The sequence below is a fragment of the Aquarana catesbeiana genome, linkage group LG06 (genome assembly GCF_042186555.1).
Source record: "Aquarana catesbeiana isolate 2022-GZ linkage group LG06, ASM4218655v1, whole genome shotgun sequence".
NCBI lineage: Eukaryota > Metazoa > Chordata > Amphibia > Anura > Ranidae > Aquarana > Aquarana catesbeiana.
The window spans coordinates 338,685,567-338,699,537 of record NC_133329.1 but is presented as its reverse complement, the minus strand read 5'-3'; the positions used below and the strand labels follow the sequence as shown (position 1 = coordinate 338,699,537).

Here is a 13,971-nt window from a genome sequence, read left to right as displayed (position 1 = left end):
TCTCAATTCCTTTAGTAAATCAGGCTCATTATGACCAAATGCCTAGGCGGTTGATCTTATGACTGCTGTAAGGATTCTATTAATCTTTAGTCAGTGTTCTCCTCCCTTAAAGCGGAACTTTACCCATAATAGTTTGATAACAATTATTATGTTCTTTAACAAAATAAAAAGTAATTATACTACCAAAATGATTGTGTGCTGTAAACTGCCTCCAGCATTGCTCCTGTTTCTTCTTGCTGGAGGCCGCCATTTTGTTGAAGCCCACAGCAATCACTTCCTTGTTGGAAACGCTTCCCCTCTCCTTGGTCTGAAAAACTATGTCGCTTTATCCATTAAAAACATGTACATTTCTACCAGAGTTTTCCCTGTTACCTCTCCTGATTTTATTTTTCTCTTTGCATTCTTTGCAATAAGATAAAAAACCTTTTGTATGTAGCAGCCTCCCCAGCACCCCTAATTACTTACCTGAGTCCCATCTCTCTCCAGCGATGTCCATGAATGTCTAAGCCATCCGGGACGCTGCGATTGATTGGCTGAGTCACAGCAGCGGTGCCATTGGCTCCCGTGGCTGTCAATCAAAGGCAGTCAGCCAATCGGGGGAGAGGGGGCAGGGCCGGGTCGGGGCTCCGTGTCTGAATGGACACACAGAGCTCTGACTCAGCTCCAGTGCCCTCATAGGAAGCTGCTGACTGTGGGGGCACTCAATAGGAGGGAGGGGCCAGGAGCAGAAAAGAGGGAACTGAGAAGAGGAGGATCCAGGCTGCTCTGTGCAAAACCAACTGCACAGAAGAGGCAAGTATAACATGTTTGTTATTTTTTTTAAAAACAAGACTTTGCAATCACTTTATTCTATGTTCCCTAAGTACAGTCTTTGGCATTTCTGTTGCTTTCATTGCCCTTCAGCAACAGTTCTTAAAGGGCTTGTAAAGGCAGAAGGTTTTTTATCTTCATGCATCCTATGTGCGTAGCAGCTCCTCCCAGCCCCCCTAATACTTACCTGAGGTCCCTCTCTGTCCAGCGATGTCCACAACTGTCTCAGCCATCCGAGATTCTCCCTCCTGAAACAAAGCAGTGGCGCAATTGGCTGCCAATGCTGTCAATCAAAGTCAGCTAGCCAATCAGGGGAGAGGGGGAGCAGGGCCAGGTCGGGGCTCCGTGTCTGAATGGACACAGGGAGCTGTGACTCAGCTCGGGTGCCCCCATACCAAGCTGCTTGCTGTGGGGGCACTGAACAGGAGGGAGGGTCCAGGATCACAGGGACCCGGGATGAAGAGGATCTGGGCTGCTCTCTGCAAATCCACTTCAACAGAGCAGGTGAGTATAACATGTTTGTTGTTTTTATAGGGAAAAAAACTGTCAGCTGTCAGTTGATTGGCCTCTAGTGACTCTGATTTTAGGCACAGTGCCAAAACTGGAGAGCAACCGAGCATGTGCAGAGTCTTACTAGATTCTAAACCGTATAGGCACTTATTTTTAACGTTCTACCATAGCTATACCTGCAAAAGAGGCCTGCCTGAAGTCATCTAGCAGGACTTAAGTTTCTGACTAAAGTTCCACTTTAATGGGAAACAGCAGGCAAGTAGTAAAAAGGCCTTGTACCCCTATATTTTAGGTTACATGCACTTAATGATTCTGATTGGCTGAGAGCTCTACTGCATTACCTGTGATGAAAGTTCTTTGCAACTAACGGATTATTCCTACTAGTCACACCAGTAGTTGATGGGTGAAGAGGGGTTTAAAGTTAAATAGAACAGCATTATGTATAATTACTAGTTGTTACCATCACCACACAAGAGTAGGCTTACTTTCTTGCTACATGCATCAAACTGGACCTTATTTTTCTTTCAAATAGTTTATTCAGAAAATAATGGAAGTGTGGTAATAGCTTTTCACTTACAAATCTTATACTGAATTTGTATGAGTTATCTGTACACCTGTCATAAGAGAAATCTGTAGCCTGTCATTTATTATCTCTGTGTAGTAAGGTCTCTGGCTTTTTCCAGTCTAATGAGAACTTTCCAGGCCAAAGCTAGTTGACATCCTTCAGTATGTGGTGGGTTGTGAGGCATAGTGGGTGCAAAGATGGTGGAAGTCATTGGGCACCAGACACTTCTTGGATGTAAAAAGAGGTTTTATTTCTTTTGACAGTCCTTTTGTATTTTTGGGGGAAAGAGGGTTAGGGCCAGGACACCCTTAGGTAGTTGCAAATTCAATTGACAGACTCCAAGACTTCAATAGGAGGACAGCTGTGCAGGGAAAAGCCCCAGCAAGAAGCCACATCTGCACATGCAGGCTTGCTGTCTCCTTTGTCAACAGTCTTTAACAGTTCCTAACTCAAACGTAACAGTCCTTTCTGCTTCACTACAACTGCCTCGTGTGGTTCTTCAACACTGAGCTCCCGGTCTCTCTCTAGACCCTCTGATTCACTGACTCTGAATCCCTTGAGCTCCTCCAAGGTTTGCGGTGGTATCCCCTCAAGCGTCACCCACGCTCCCCTGCTGGGTCCCCAGCTTGGCACTCCAGATACTTCTTAAGCTTCACCCCTGCTAACCGGCGAGGTCCCTGACTTGACTCACAAGGCTGCTCTGCAAGCCTCCGCGGGTTGGGTCAGTGACTTGATCACCGCCTGAAGTTTCCCGATTCTCCACCATGCCTATTCGGTGAGAATGTGGTTCCGGTACTTGCTTCAGTTGCTCACTGTGGTCCCTGGTAAAGGTGGTTGGTTCCTTTTTTTTGCGACAGCTTCCCTTCTGCCTCCGACCATTGACAGGTTCTCCGGCTGACAGAACCCTCACTATTGGTTGGATTGCAAGCCGCAATCCCAAACCTGCGCTGCTCTCTTTACTTTTGGACAGGCCCTCACACAGCCTGGCAGACAGATGCCCCCGGGATAGGCCCAAACTCCAGCCTAGTAGCCCGGGCGTACAACACACATCCACCCAGACACCCGTCCAGGTGGCACAGAACATAGATCACCTGAACCCACCCGAATATATAGGTTCTCCCAGCAGGCCAAGGGATTCAAGAAAACCGCTGCCCATTGGCTGAGATACCCCATATACCCATAACCTGACCTTGGGTTGCCCTTCTCGCATCTAGTACCACCAAGCACCTGGCCACCTAGTGGTAGAAGAGAGAAGTGCAACAAGGCCAAACTTAGGGAGAAATCAATAGATCTCTATCAATCGACCAAGATAACTACTCTTGGTAAGTAAATTTGTGAGGAGCTCCCTGACTAAACCCCAGGGTGCTACATCTGTTTGAAAATTCCGTTGGCTGGTTAAACTGATTATCTGATTCCAGTATGTTGAGTCCGTGTCCCAGTGTAAACTCCAAACTGACTTATAGATCTTACACAGTGCTACGGGCTCCTTTTTCCATCCAATGTGACAGTAATGACAGACCCAAGAAGAGGAGGATCCGGGCTGCTCTGTTCAAAACCACTGCACAGAGCAGATAGGTATAACATGTTTGTAATTTTTAAACAAAAAAAATGAGACTTTGATATCACTTTAAGCTTTAAATTACCCCTTTCCTTTGCTTGCAGTGAAGTTAGAGGATTAGCATGATAGTCAGACAAACAGCCATGGCAGTCTACATATTTATCTTATGACAAGTTACCTTCAGAAAGAGATGGATGAATTGTATGGAAAATACTTCTTCTCCATCACTTATATATCTACTTGTCAGTGTTACCATGATCTGCTTGTGGCAACACCTCCAATTATATGTACATAGTTTCATATGTATAAGTTTGAGTGTCATTCCAGGTAGACTTTGATTTATACTGACACACTTCTGCTTTAGCGGAATGAAATGTAATATTGTAAGAAGTAATAATATTTCCCAGAGATTCCATCTCATAGACCCATCTTGGAATAGAACTGTATTCTCTGAGGCTGTTATAATGTAGTAAAATATATTCTTTTTTCTCCTCCTAGCAAATGTTAATCATATGGAAATGGAAGAAGGGATGGCATTTACTATAGGTCAGTACAATTCCTTTTCTAAAAATAGGTAAAGTAAAAGGTAACACGTGGCTATGATAATAATCACACTATAAATGAATTGTTTTCATTTCTGATGACATGTCATATTGTGAATGTGTAACAAGGTCCATAAAGACATAGATGAGCTCAGCTCCAAACTGTTCCCACAAAGTTGGGAGCATGAAAATGTCTTGGTATGCTGGGGCCTTAAGAGTTCCTTTCACTGGAACTAAGGGGCCAAGCCCAACCCCTGAAAAACAACCCCACACCATAATCCCCCCTCCACCAGTGCACAAAGCAAGGTCCATAAAGACATGGATGAGCGAGTTTGGGGTGGAGGAACTTGACTGGCCTGCACAGAGTCCTGACCTTAACCCGAGAACGCCTTTAAGATTAATTAGAGCGGAGACTGCGAGTCAGGCCTTCTCGCCCACGTCAGTGCCTGACCTCACAAATGTGTTTCTGGAAGAATGGTCAAACATTCCAAAGACACACTCCTAAACCTTGTGGACAGCCTTCCCAGAAGAGTTGAAGTTGTTATAGTTGCAAAGGGTGGGCCAACTCAATATTGAGCCCTATGGGCTAAGACTGGGATGCCATTAAAGTTCATGTGCGTGTAAAGGCAGGTGTCCTAATACTTTTGGTAATATAGTGTATTTTTTAATATGTTGAATGTCTTTGTAGTCAGTGAGTGTTACAGGTTATCTCCAGGTAAAACTGAAATTTACATCCTAAAACTCAAACGAGAAACTTGGCCACATTGCTCAGGACTTTCGTTTTTCTGTACTTCAGCGGTCCACACTGTTCATTTTTGTCATTATTCTGGTTATCTGAGAATCCCTATTTGTGATGCCGGAGAGATAAGCCCTAACACATCTACTGCAGGCTACTTGCTGTCTCATTTACAGAAATCCAAATTTAATAAGGTTAGTACTAAGGAGTTTCTCGCAGGTACATCTCATGTTCCGATCAGCCATTTGAGATTTGAATGTGATTCAAGGATAGAGGAAAGTTACACAGCACAGGATTTAGTAAGTATACTCAGTCACCCTGTGAGGTTTTCTCTGAATTCTGGCTACAGTTAACTACACATACTCAGATTACAGCAAAAGAAATGAACTTTTTCATTTTACCACAATTGCAATGTTTGGTAAAAGGAATTAGTAGTTCACCGAGTGATTTCACTTACCTGGAATTGCTTTTTAACTTTTTTTTTGGTAGATAGGGAGATGTGCATTGCCTTCAAATGCCAGGGGAGTTGAGAGGAAAATGATGGTGGCTAAATAATGGTGGCCATCTTTAAACAAACATTATTTAATAATACCTGTACTTCTGGCCTAGAGCTAGCCATAGACATGAGATGACTGTCAGAGGTAAGAACACAATGCCAAATAATTGTCATCACTAAAGCTGGCCATAGATGGGTAGAATGTTGAAAGAAATTTCTTGGCAAAAGAAGGGTCTAAGAAAGTTTGGTCCTTTTTCTAAAATTTGGTGGGTCAAACCAACATTCGTTTTCAAATGCAGTGATGAGAAGATTCAAAGGAGCAAGATGGAAAACTTTTCTCGAACAACACATTTCTAACAGTGTACAGTATCTCACAAAAGTGAGTACACCCCTCACATTTTTGTAAATATTTTATTATATCTTTTCATGTGACAACACTGAAGAAATGACACTTTGCTACAATGTAATGTAGTGAGTGTACAGCTTGTATAACAGTGTAAATTTGCTGCCCCCTCAAAATAACTCAACACACTGTCCAACATTGGGCCCAAAGTGTCATTATTTTGTGTGGCCACCATTATTTTCCAGCACTGCCTTAACCCTCTTGGGCATGGAGTTCCCCAGAGCTTTACAGGTTGCCACTGGAGTCCTCTTCCACTTCTCCATAACGACATCACGGAGCTGGTGGATGTTAGAGACCTTACGCTCCTCCACCTTCAGTTTGAGGATTCCCCACAGATGCTCAATAGGGTTTAGGTCTGGAGACATGCTTGTCCAGTCCATCACCTTTACCCACAGCTTCTTTAGCAAGGCAGTGGTTGTCTTGGATGTGTGTTTGGGGTCGTTATGTTGGAATACTGCCCTGTGGCCCAGTCTCTGAAGGGAGGGGATCATGCTCTGCTTCAGTATGTCACAGAACATGTTGGCATTCATGGTTCCCTTAATGAACTGTAGCTCCCCAGTGCCGGCAGCACTCATGCAGACCCAGACCATGACACTCCCACCACCATCCTTGACTGTAGGCAAGACACACTTGTCTTTGTACTTCTCACCTGGTTGCCGCCACACACGCTTGACACCATCTGAACCAAATAAGTTTATCTTGGTCTCATCAGACCACAGGACATGGCTCTAGTAATCCATGTCCTTAGTCTGCCTGTCTTCAGCAAAAACTGTTTGCAGGCTTTCTTGTGCATCATCTTTAGAAGAGGCTTCCTTCTAGGACGACAGCCATACAGACCAATTTGATGCAGTGTGCGGAGTATGGTCTGAGCATTGACAGGCTGATCCCCCCACCCCTTCAACCTCTGCAGCAATGCTGGCAGCGCTAATATGTCTATTTCCCAAATGGGAAAAATGAATGTGTAGCGCTGGTGATGTATATAAAATACAGAAGCCTGACCAGAATGGAAATCTGGAAGCAGATTGTGCTGTAGATACAATAATATAACACGCAAAGACTACAGTGTATATAAAAATTATTATAACAAAAAAATAAAAGTGATATATTCAACAGCGACTATATAAGCAATGGAAAATGTCACATGTCATCGGAAGGGGAAAATGGCTAATTGGGCCCATATTGGACATTTTCACTTAGGGGTGTACTTACTTTTGTTGCCAGTGGTTTAGACATTAATGGCTGTGTGTTGAGTTATTTTGAGGGGACAGCACCGTTATACAAGCTGTACACTCACTACTTTACATTGTAGCAAAGTGTCATTTCTTCAGTGTTGTCACATGAAAAGATAGAATAAAATATTTACAAAAATGTGAGGGGTGTACTCACTTTTGTGAGATACTGTATGTGGTGTTTGATCAGTAAAGTCCACTCATTTCAAAATCAAATGTTAGAACCAAACAAAATTCTATCCATCTGAGGCCCTCAAGGAAATGCATGAGATCCCGTAGTGGCAACATTACCATTATCTGCAATTACAACATTGGATCTTGTCTCTTCGTCGTACTTCCACACACCCGTATCTCAAGATGTCTTTTGTGCACAATTGCCAGAACTTGATGGGGTCTCCTGGTCTCATCTTGACACTTTATGCCTCTCTTGACAGTAGGACATCTTTAACTTCCCTTTCCCATATGGCCCAAAGGAAGTGAGATCTTGGTTCCTCTGTTGAGGTAGAGGACTGGAGTAAGGCTTGGAAAATGGTGGAGAAATGTGCCTTCAATACCACTACCTTTAAGGCTGCCTATAAAGTTCTTCTGCAATGTTACTGGGTCCCAGCTTGGATTGCTCATGCCTATCCTGGCAGCAGCGACAGATGTTTTAGGAATTGCGGTCAGCGTGGGGACATCCTGCAAATCTGGTGGTCATGCCCATGACTGATAGGTATTTAGGCTAGGGTTTTTGGCCTGCTGCAGACATTGCTTTTGTGACAGTAGTCAAGGATGCCAGGTTGGCTCTCCTACATTGCCCTTTATTGGGCCATTTCGCACTGCAGAGGAAATTGGCTTCCTATCTTTTTATCTCTGCCTAACGTACCATAGCTCAGGCCTAGAAGACTCCTTTGGTTGCCCTCCAGGATGTGAAAGCCCGGATGACCGCCATGATGGTCAATGAGCAGATGTCCAGTATTCTTTAGGACTCGCACTCAAAGTTTCTTAAAGCCTGGGAAACCTGGATAAGCTATTCCTTCCCATCTTTATCTCCAACCAGTTATGGTCGTTTATGGGTGTTGCCCATGCCGGTCCCGAGTCTATGATACCCTCTTTCTCCCTCGATTTTTCCTCTCTCTGGCCCCTCTCTCCCTTCCTGCTTTCCCCTCTCTTTTTTTCTTATTCTTCATTCTTCCTTTCTCTTACTACATAATAATTGTTATTGGGGATCGTCTCCCCTTAGAGGACAGCCTGGCAATGAAAGCGATGTTTGCTTTTGACTTTCCTACCAGTCCTCTTTAGTTTTGAGCACAACTCTGCTGATTTAACATTATACATTGCCTATTTGTACTTGTTCTTACGTGTAACTGTTTAGCTCTGCCCGTGTGGGCAAACCGTGAGCTTGTCATGTTTTCTCTGAACAATTCAATAAATCTATTGAAACAGAAATTCTATCCATCTGTGTCCAGCTTAATAATTATTAAATAGACATGCATGCTTATATTGACCAAACATGCACCTTTATGCCCTGAAGTAAAGGAAGCAGACACCTCTGGTGCTAGCCTTATCTTGGGGTGAAAAATACTAATTATTCTAATAAGCAAATAACCAAAAATAATGATTCCACATAGTTCTCTTACTTGACTGTATGTTTATTCTGAAAAAGGTACACAGGCAAGCAGTAATTAAAAGAGTCTTGGTGCATTTTGCACAAAGTGGATATTTGCTTTCTTACTCTGTGTGAAATGTGTCCGGGCTCCCTTGGTGATGTTTTTTTTATTTGTGTTTTTCAAGAGAAAATGGTGTACAAATCACCCAAAATAGTATGACATATTATCATCAAAAGGTATGTAGATCAAGGGTATACAAAGCCTTCAAAGATTGCTTAAATAATAAATAGCATCAAAGAGGAGCAAAATATTTTGAGAGAAAATGACAAGTAGCCTATCAAGATAAATAGGGGTAAAAGTGTTCAATGGGTGGAGGGAGAACAGAAGAGAGAAGGTAGGATAAAGAAGGGCTTGGGGAAAGGAAGTTATTTGGAAGAGTAATGGTAGGAAAGCTATGGGTGTTGCAGAAGTTGGAAGAAAGGACAGGGGAGAAAGAAATTTAAAATAGTAAGGGGGGGATACCTCTGGTGGAATGTCAGGTGGTTGGGGAGCAGAGTCAAGTGTCCCCAAACATGAATGCCTTAAGGGCCATTCGGCCGGCATGACTGAAAAAGGTCTGCCGATCGGCACCAGATCAGCACTCTCACAAATAGCTAAAAGAGCTGACCAGTGTGTTCTGGCGGGAGGCAGTACCACTGTCAGAACACAAAAGCACAGCAGGGGAGATTGCTGTACTAACATTTCATAGTTAGTAGAGCGGCTCCTCCTGAGCTCTTCAGGTTTTTTTTTTTAGTTCAGCCTGCTAGGTTGAAAAAAAAAAAAAAGACGACTAGTATGTACCAGGCTTTACCGTCTTCCAAAAAAGTAAAGTCCAGCCAGTAGAATCATGTCTTTTTTGAAGGAGTCTTGTTTATTTTGAGCAAGGAGGACCAGATCCTCCATGCAGCAGATTTTAATGACTTTGCATAGCCAAAGTGATATCGTGGGTGAGTCGGTGGTCTTCCATGTTGTTGTTTGCATACTTTTCTTCACAGCAAACCTATCAAGCAAGTGAACTATGCAAAATCACTATTTTGGATATTTGCTGGATATGTCAGTACTGTGTACTGTGTAAGGTCTGAGAGTTGCAGTTCTTTTGGCTTTGGGGTATGTAGAGATGGCTCACTTGCAGCAGCAAGGGCTTTGCTGTTCCATCATCTGTAAACCTAATTCTAACTTGGCTGAATGGCTAGTACTTTGGGAAGGGTATCTTACATTTAAACTTTAGATTAAAAAAGAATTCTCAGTTTAGCTAAAATAATTTCAATACATTTATTTGATAATACAACAATACAAACAGTTGTTTTTGACAATCCTATATAGGCTTACTTGAAAAATATTTTTTGTAAATGCTGCCTGGATTCCCTGTATGCTTTGCAGCTTCCCCTCTACTGCTTATTTTTTATTTCTCAAGACTACATATCCCAAGGTACCTTGCTGCTAGAAAGCCGTGATTCCTGTTTTGACTCCGCCTCCTGAAGCTCCTCCTCTAGCACCTCGGTAGTTCAGAAGGCAGACTCTGTGAAATGTGTGACACAGCAGTGCCTACTCACAGGAAGTAGTGAATATGTGCAACAGAATTCAAGGAAGTAAATGTGTGGAGATCTACAGAAAATTTACAAACGTCAAGATTGTTCAGATTAATCGGAGTAAGCTAGAAATAATTGAAAAACAATGTGAACATGAATATATGAATTTACAATTTGACCTTACATACGCTTTAAAAACCTTACTGCAGATCTTTACCTGCTTTCGTTCGGCAAGTGTTGAGATTATTCCATTGCACATTTATAATGCAGTCATAATTGCAGTCAGGCCCAGTGTTGTAGCTAAAAAAAAAACAATTGCACGGCAGTCTGTTCTAGATTTAGAGTTTATGCATGTGTTTGTAATATGGAACGGGATGTCCAAGTATTACCACATTGTTAACATTTTATGTGCTTCCAGCGGTAGAACACAGTCAGCTACTATCACAAACATAGCACTGTCATGCATATCAATCAGGCCCGCAAATATTGTATATCTGTGCTGCAGTGCAATGTGTCTTTTGGAGCCTGTATACATTGATGGTAATGTGAATGCAGTATTCCATATGTCTTCCAGAAAGAAATTGTGCAAGAACAGACAGTCATAGAATTGAGAGACCATGAAAACACAGACCATAACATGGAGGGCGAAACTGCATGCATTTTTACACCACAAAAGGTGGATTTACTAAAGGGGTAGATCTGTTCACTTAGGGGGAATAAGGTCAAGCTGTGTTCACATCAATCATCCAATCATTTGAAAGCAAAAATCCTTTTTTTTTCCTTTACACCTGATTTGATTTTTGAAGTGAGCACATCTTCACTTTATTTACTAAGCTAATGGAAAATTTACTTTGCAAGGTAAACACTCTTGGGGGTATTAACAAAGGATGACAAACAGAGAAAATGCACCAATTTCCTATATGCACACTCTTTTAGTGTTTAAGGCTGGATTCACACCTATGCATTTTTAGCGCATTTTGCAGATTTGCACTACAGAACATGTTCAATAGGAAACCATGCTAAATGGACAGTAGTACAAATCTGCAAAATGCAAAAAGCACTAAAAATGCATAGGTATGAACCCAACCTTATTCACCAATAAAGTAAAGTTTGGCCCGCCAAATTGTTAATTTTCTGTGTGATAATAGTGCACTGCGGTCCATATACATCCACCTCTCCTCTTTTTCCTGCAGTGCTCCTCCTTGCTGCCGGCTCTCTTCACAACAGAATTTACACCACTGTGCTAATAGTGTACATTTTAGAACAATTGTTACCTTAAAGTGATGTTAAACTCTGTTTAAAAAAATTAATTTTTTTTTTTTTTTTTAATGCTGATGCAATCCAACTTTCGGTGCTGAGATGGACTTTGCACTATGAAGTATGGGCAAGAAAAAAAACAGTCTCTCCCAGCACTCAGAGGTCCTCCACAGCAGGATGGGACTATGAAAGAACAAATCCATAAACATCCAGAATGACTAGCATGGATGCATCCCTCCTCGGAAGAAGCTACAAAGAAACAGACAGGAAGGAGCAAGCACCTTGTGCATTACCGAAAATCATTTATTGGATAATGTAAAACTAGTAAAAATGGATACTCGCAAAAGTGCAACAAGTGAGAACGTGTAAACAAGACCAAGGCCCCATACAGTGCAGGATACGCGTCGCCAACGCCACCCCACTATGCTGGCAGGCTCTGCAACAACACCGCACTATGCTGGCAGGCTCTCCAACGCCACCCCGCTATGCTGGCAGGCTCTGCAACGACACAGCACTATGCTGGCAGGCTCTCCAATGACACCCCGCTATGCTGGCAGGCTCTCCAATGACACCCCACTATGCTGGCAGGCTCTCCAATGACACCCCACTATGCTGGCAGGCTCTCCAATGACACCCTGTTATGCTGGCAGGCTCTCCAATGACACCCCGCTATGCTGGCAGGCTCTCCAATGACACCCCACTATGCTGGCAGGCTCTCCAATGACACCCCGCTATGCTGGCAGGCTCTCCAACGCCACCCCGCTATGCTGGCAGGCTCTGCAACAACACCGCACTATGCTGGCAGGCTCTCCAACGCCACCCCGCTATGCTGGCAGGCTCTGCAACGACACAGCACTATGCTGGCAGGCTCTCCAATGACACCCCGCTATGCTGGCAGGCTCTCCAATGACACCCCACTATGCTGGCAGGCTCTCCAATGACACCCGCTATGCTGGCTGGCTCTCCAATGACACCCCGCTATGCTGGCAGGCTCTCCAATGACACCCCGCTATGCTGGCAGGCTCTCCAATGACACCCCGCTATGTTGGCAGGCTCTCCAATGACACCCCGCTATGTTGGCAGGCTTCTCAAATGACACCCCACTATGCTGGCAGTCTAAACCAGCATATGCTGGCAGTCTAAACCAGCATAGTGGGGTGTCGTTGGCGACGCCTATCCTGCACCGTATGGCCTTGTCTTGTTTACACGTTCTCACTTGTGCACTTTTGTGAGTATCCATTTTTACTAGTTTTACATTTTCCAAGAAATTATTTTTGGTGATGCACTAGGTGCCTGTGCCTTCCTGTCTCTTTCTTTGTAGCTTCTTATTGGATTCCCCCATCTAAGGAGGGCTGCAACAGCCAGGCATTCCGGATGTTTCTATGGGCATTGTAGAGTGCATAGAGCAGTGCTCATGATGGTAACTAACCTGCATTGCTCATTCCAAGTAAACAGAAGTGGGGGAGGGGGGAGAGGACATTATTAAAAAAACCTTCTTGCTGCAAGACTTACCTGAAAACGAAGCCCTCCAGCAGCGTGCTTTCACTGCTGACAGGGCTTCTATCTTCACCCGGTTTTCCTTCCAGGTTCGAGGGCTGCGGCCATCTGATTGGCAAAGTCGCAATGTCGTCAGTGCATGGGAGTCACAGCCGTGGCACAGCTCTCTCAATGACACACCGTCCATTGAGAGTGCAGTGCGCATGCGCCGGTGACATCATCGGCGATGCTTAAAGAGTAACTCTACTTTTGTTGAGAAAAAATACATTCCCTCTCTGGGTTATCTATGTGCATTGCAGGGATTTTAACAAACTTTGTTGCAGATTCCTACCTTTTCTTAAGGATAAGCTGTTTGTCTGTGCCCATGTGCTCAGTGAATCTGTATGAGTGTGGTTTTTATCATTATCAAACAGCTGCTGCACCAGCGGGGCTTTAATGAGGAAAGTGGCAAGGTCTGCATCCCTGTAGACGTGTTACTATTGGGAGTATCTCACCAAACGTGACATTTTTGTTGAAGGGGATGCCAAAAATCTTGACTTGTATGTTAGTGCAGATTTCTGGGAAAATCAGTAAGCCAATTACACAAGCAGGCAATGACCTTTCTTGGGGGCGTTCTGTACACCATCTGTCTACAGAATCCCTCCAAGCTATCATTTTGCATTTTATAGAGAATTACAGAGCTGCAGAATGAAAAGGAAAGATCATTTTTAATAACATTCAATTACAATATGACTTGAGTTGCAATTGTATACGCTATATTATTATTTTATTTACAATTTAATGGGAGTTACCCATTAAGTTAATATCTCCTAAAAGGTACACATTTAGGAGATATTTACTGTAACTACAGGTAAGATTTATATAAGCTTACCTGTAGGTATAAATAAGCAAAGCCACCTTTACTACCACTTTAAGTAGTGGATTTGTATAGAGTATTTTTGGAGAATAAGGATATAGTTTAGGGCACTTTTACACTGGCGCGGTGCGTCTTAGCGACGCTTTACTGTAATTTATGCAGCACTTTTAGGACGCTAGTGGGGCGCTTTTAACCCCCGCTAGCGGCCAAACAAAGGGTTAAAAGCGCCGCTCCCAAATCGCTTTGCAGGCGCTTCGGCAGCGCTGGCTATTGATTTCAATGGCAGGGGTATTTTAGGAGCAGTGAATTCACCGCTCTTGCAAAGCCCCAAAGATCCTGCTTGCAGGACTTTTTT

The 13,971-nt window shown here is 43.4% G+C and overlaps 1 protein-coding gene across 2 annotated transcripts in view; it reads left to right on the top strand.

The window, feature by feature from the left end:
* Positions 1-13,971, top strand: part of METAP1D (methionyl aminopeptidase type 1D, mitochondrial) — a 406,438-nt gene that overhangs the window by 389,149 nt on the left and 3,318 nt on the right. For both annotated transcript variants that reach the window (XM_073633893.1, XM_073633892.1), the window contains one exon: positions 3,942-3,989. In XM_073633893.1, coding sequence (XP_073489994.1) covers positions 3,942-3,989 — 48 coding nt within the window. The remainder of the gene's footprint in view (positions 1-3,941; positions 3,990-13,971) is intronic.